This window comes from Oncorhynchus gorbuscha, unplaced genomic scaffold (genome assembly GCF_021184085.1).
Source record: "Oncorhynchus gorbuscha isolate QuinsamMale2020 ecotype Even-year unplaced genomic scaffold, OgorEven_v1.0 Un_scaffold_1744, whole genome shotgun sequence".
NCBI lineage: Eukaryota > Metazoa > Chordata > Actinopteri > Salmoniformes > Salmonidae > Oncorhynchus > Oncorhynchus gorbuscha.
Genome location: NW_025746434.1, coordinates 22,501 through 27,500, shown reverse-complemented (window position 1 = coordinate 27,500; position 5,000 = coordinate 22,501). Strand labels below are relative to the sequence as shown.

Sequence of the window (5,000 nt, the reverse complement as noted above, 5' to 3'; positions counted from 1 at the left end):
TAACTAATCAATACATCATTATACTATACAACTACTAACTAATCAATACATCATTATACAACTACTAACTAATCAATACATCATTATACTATACAACTACTATATAATCAATACATCATTATACTACAGCTACTAACTAATCAATACATCATTATACTACAGCTACTAACTAATCAATACATCATTATACAACTACTAAATAATCAATACATCATTATACAACTACTATCTAATCAATACATCATTATACTACAACTACTAACTAATCAATACATCATTATACTATACAACTACTAACTAATCAATACATCATTATACAACTACTAACTAATCAATACATCATTATACTATACAACTACTATATAATCAATACATCATTATACTACAGCTACTAACTAATCAATACATCATTATACTACAGCTACTAACTAATCAATACATCATTATACAACTACTGACTAATCAATACATCATTATACTACAGCTACTATCTAATCAATACATCATTATACTATACAACTACTAACTAATCAATACATCATTATACTACAACTACTAACTAATCAATACATCATTATACAACTACTAACTAATTAATACATCATTATACTACAACTACTAACTAATCAATACATCATTATACAACTACTAACTAATCAATACATCATTATACTACAACTACTAACTAATCAATACATCATTATACTATACAACTACTAACTAATCAATACATCATTATACAACTACTAACTAATTAATACATCATTATAACTAATCAATACATCATTATACTACAGCTACTATCTAATCAATACATCATTATACTATACAACTACTAACTAATCAATACATCATTATTCTACAACTACTAACTAATCAATACATCATTATTCTACAACTACTAAATAATCAATACATCATTATACAACTACTGACTAATCAATACATCATTATTCTACAACTACTAACTAATCAATACATCATTATACTATACAACTACTAACTAATCAATACATCATTATACTACAACTACTAACTAATCAATACATCATTATACTATACAACTACTAACTAATCAATACATCATTATACTACAACTACTAACTAATCAATACATCATTATACTATACAACTACTAACTAATCAATACATCATTATACTATACAACTACTAACTAATCAATACATCATACTATACAACTACTAACTAATCAATACATCATACTATACAACTACTAACTAATCAATACATCATACTATACAACTACTAACTAATCAATACATCATTATACTACAACTACTAACTAATCAATACATCATTATACAACTACTGACTAATCAATACATCATTATACAACTACTAACTAATCAATTCATCATTATACTATACAACTACTAACTAATCAATACATCATTATACTATACAACTACTAACTAATCGATACATCATTATACTATACAACTACTAACTAATCAATACATCATTATACTACAACTACTAACTAATCAATTCATCATTATACTATACAACTACTAACTAATCAATTCATCATTATACTATACAACTACTAACTAATCAATTCATCATTATACTACAACTACTAACTAATCAATACATCATTATACTACAACTACTAACTAATCAATACATCATTATACTATACAACTACTAACTAATCAATACATCATTATACTATACAACTACTAACTAATCAATACATCATTATACAACTACTAACTAATTAATACATCATTATACTATACAACTACTAACTAATCAATACATCATTATACTATACAACTACTAACTAATCAATACATCATTATACTACAACTACTAACTAATCAATACATCATTATACTATACAACTACTAACTAATCAATACATCATTATACAACTACTAACTAATCAATACATCATTATACTATACAACTACTAATCATAATCAACTAAACTAATCATCATTTATACTATACAACTACTAACTAATCAATACATCATTATACTACAACTACTAACTAATCAATACATCATTATACTATACAACTACTAACAAATCAATACATCATTATACAACTACTAACTAATCAATACATCATTATACTATACAACTACTAACTAATCAATACATCATTATACAACTACTAACTAATCAATACATCATTATACTATACAACTACTAACTAATCAATACATCATTATACTACAACTATTAACTAATCAATACATCATTATACTACAACTATTAACTAATCAATACATCATTATACTATACAACTACTAACTAATCAATACATCATTATACTATACAACTACTAACTAATCAATACATCATTATACTATACAACTACTAACTAATCAATACATCATTATACTACAACTACTAACTAATCAATACATCATTATACTACAACTACTAACTAATCAATAGATCATTATACAACTACTAACTAATCAATACATCATTATACTACAACTACTAACTAATCAATACATAATTATACTACAACTACTAACTAATCAATACATCATTATACTATACAACTACTAACTAATCAATACATCATTATACTATACAACTACTAACTAATCAATACATAATTATACTACAACTACTAACTCATCAATACATAATTATACTACAACTACATAAATTATACTACAACTACTAACTAATCAATACATCATTATACTATACAACTACTAACTAATCGATACATCATTATACTATACAACTACTAACTAATCAATACATCATTATACTACAACTACTAACTAATCAATACATCATTATACTATACAACTACTAACTAATCGATACATCATTATACTACAACTACTAACTAATCGATACATCATTATACTACAACTACTAACTAATCAATACATCATTATACTACAACTACTAACTAATCAATAGATCATTATACAACTACTAACTAATCAATACATCATTATACTACAACTACTAACTAATCAATACATCATTATACTACAACTACTAACTAATCAATACATCATTATACTATACAACTACTAACTAATCAATACATCATTATACTATACAACTACTAACTAATCAATACATAATTATACTACAACTACTAACTAATCAATACATAATTATACTACAACTACTAACTCATCAATACATAATTATACTACAACTACTAACTAATCAATACATCATTATACTATACAACTACTAACTAATCGATACATCATTATACTATACAACTACTAACTAATCAATACATCATTATACTACAACTACTAACTAATCAATACATCATTATACTATACAACTACTAACTAATCGATACATCATTATACTACAACTACTAACTAATCGATACATCATTATACTACAACTACTAACTAATCAATACATCATTATACTACAACTACTAACTAATCAATAGATCATTATACAACTACTAACTAATCAATACATCATTATACTACAACTACTAACTAATCAATACATAATTATACTACAACTACTAACTAATCAATACATCATTATACTATACAACTACTAACTAATCAATACATCATTATACTATACAACTACTAACTAATCAATACATAATTATACTACAACTACTAACTCATCAATACATAATTATACTACAACTACTAACTAATCGATACATCATTATACTACAACTACTAACTAATCGATACATCATTATACTATACAACTACTAACTAATCAATACATCATTATACTATACAACTACTAACTAATCAATACATCATTATACTATACAACTACTAACTAATCAATACATCATTATACTATACAACTACTAACAAATCAATACATCATTATACTACAACTATTAACTAACTACTATCTAATCAATACATCATTATACTACAACTACTAACTAATCAATACATAATTATACTACAACTACTAACTAATCAATACATCATTATACTACAACTACTAACTAATCAATACATCATTATACTACAACTACTAACTAATCAATACATCATTATACTATACAACTACTAACTAATCAATACATCATTATACTATACAACTACTAACTAATCAATACATAATTATACTACAACTACTAACTAATCAATACATCATTATACTATACAACTACTAACTAATCAATACATCATATAATACAACTAATCAATAATAAACTACTAACTAATCATCTAACTCTATGAACATGAATAACTAACTACTTATGAACATGAATAAGTGATCTAACTACTTATGAACATGAATAAGTATCTAACTCTTATGAACATGAATAAGTGATCTAACTCTTATGAACATGAATAAGTATCTAACTCTTAAACATGAATAAGTGATCTAACTCTTATGAACATGAATTAGTATCTAACTCTTATGAACATGAATAAGTGATCTAACTCAATGAACATGAATAAGTGATCTAACTCTTATGAACATGAATAAGTGATCTAACTCTTATGAACATGAATAAGTGATCTAACTCTTATGAACATGAATAAGTGATCTAACTCTTATGAACATGAATAAGTGATCTAACTCTTATGAACATGAATAAGTGATCTAACTCTTATGAACATGAATAAGTGATCTAACTCTTATGAACATGAATAAGTGATCTAACTCTTATGAACATGAATAAGTGATCTAACTCTTATGAACATGAATAAGTGATCTAACTCTTATGAACATGAATAAGTGATCTAACTCTTATGAACATGAATAAGTGATCTAACTCTTATGAATAATATGCCATTTAGCAGATGCTTTTATCCAAAGCAACTTACATGAGAAATCCCATGAGATAGCCCATGAGAAAGCCCACGAGAAAGCCCACGAGCATGAATAAGAGTGTTATAACAGGTTTCTAGGAGGTGTATTAGAGTCGCTCTGACCTTTCCGATGTCGTGTAGCGTGGCCATCTCTAGCAGCTGAGACAGAACGTCCAGCGTAGAACGCAGGAACCCTCCGAACTTCTCGTTGGTGCTGTGGAGG

General features: G+C 25.2%; 1 protein-coding gene across 1 annotated transcript in view; it reads right to left on the bottom strand.

The window, feature by feature from the left end:
- The window catches only part of htt (huntingtin), a gene marked incomplete at its 5' end in the record, with an annotated part of 84,324 nt that overhangs the window by 61,058 nt on the left and 18,266 nt on the right, over positions 1-5,000 (bottom strand). The window contains one exon of the mRNA XM_046338130.1: positions 4,901-5,000. This exon is cut by the window's right edge and continues 11 nt beyond it. Within this exon, the coding sequence (XP_046194086.1) occupies positions 4,901-5,000 (100 nt within the window). The remainder of the gene's footprint in view (positions 1-4,900) is intronic.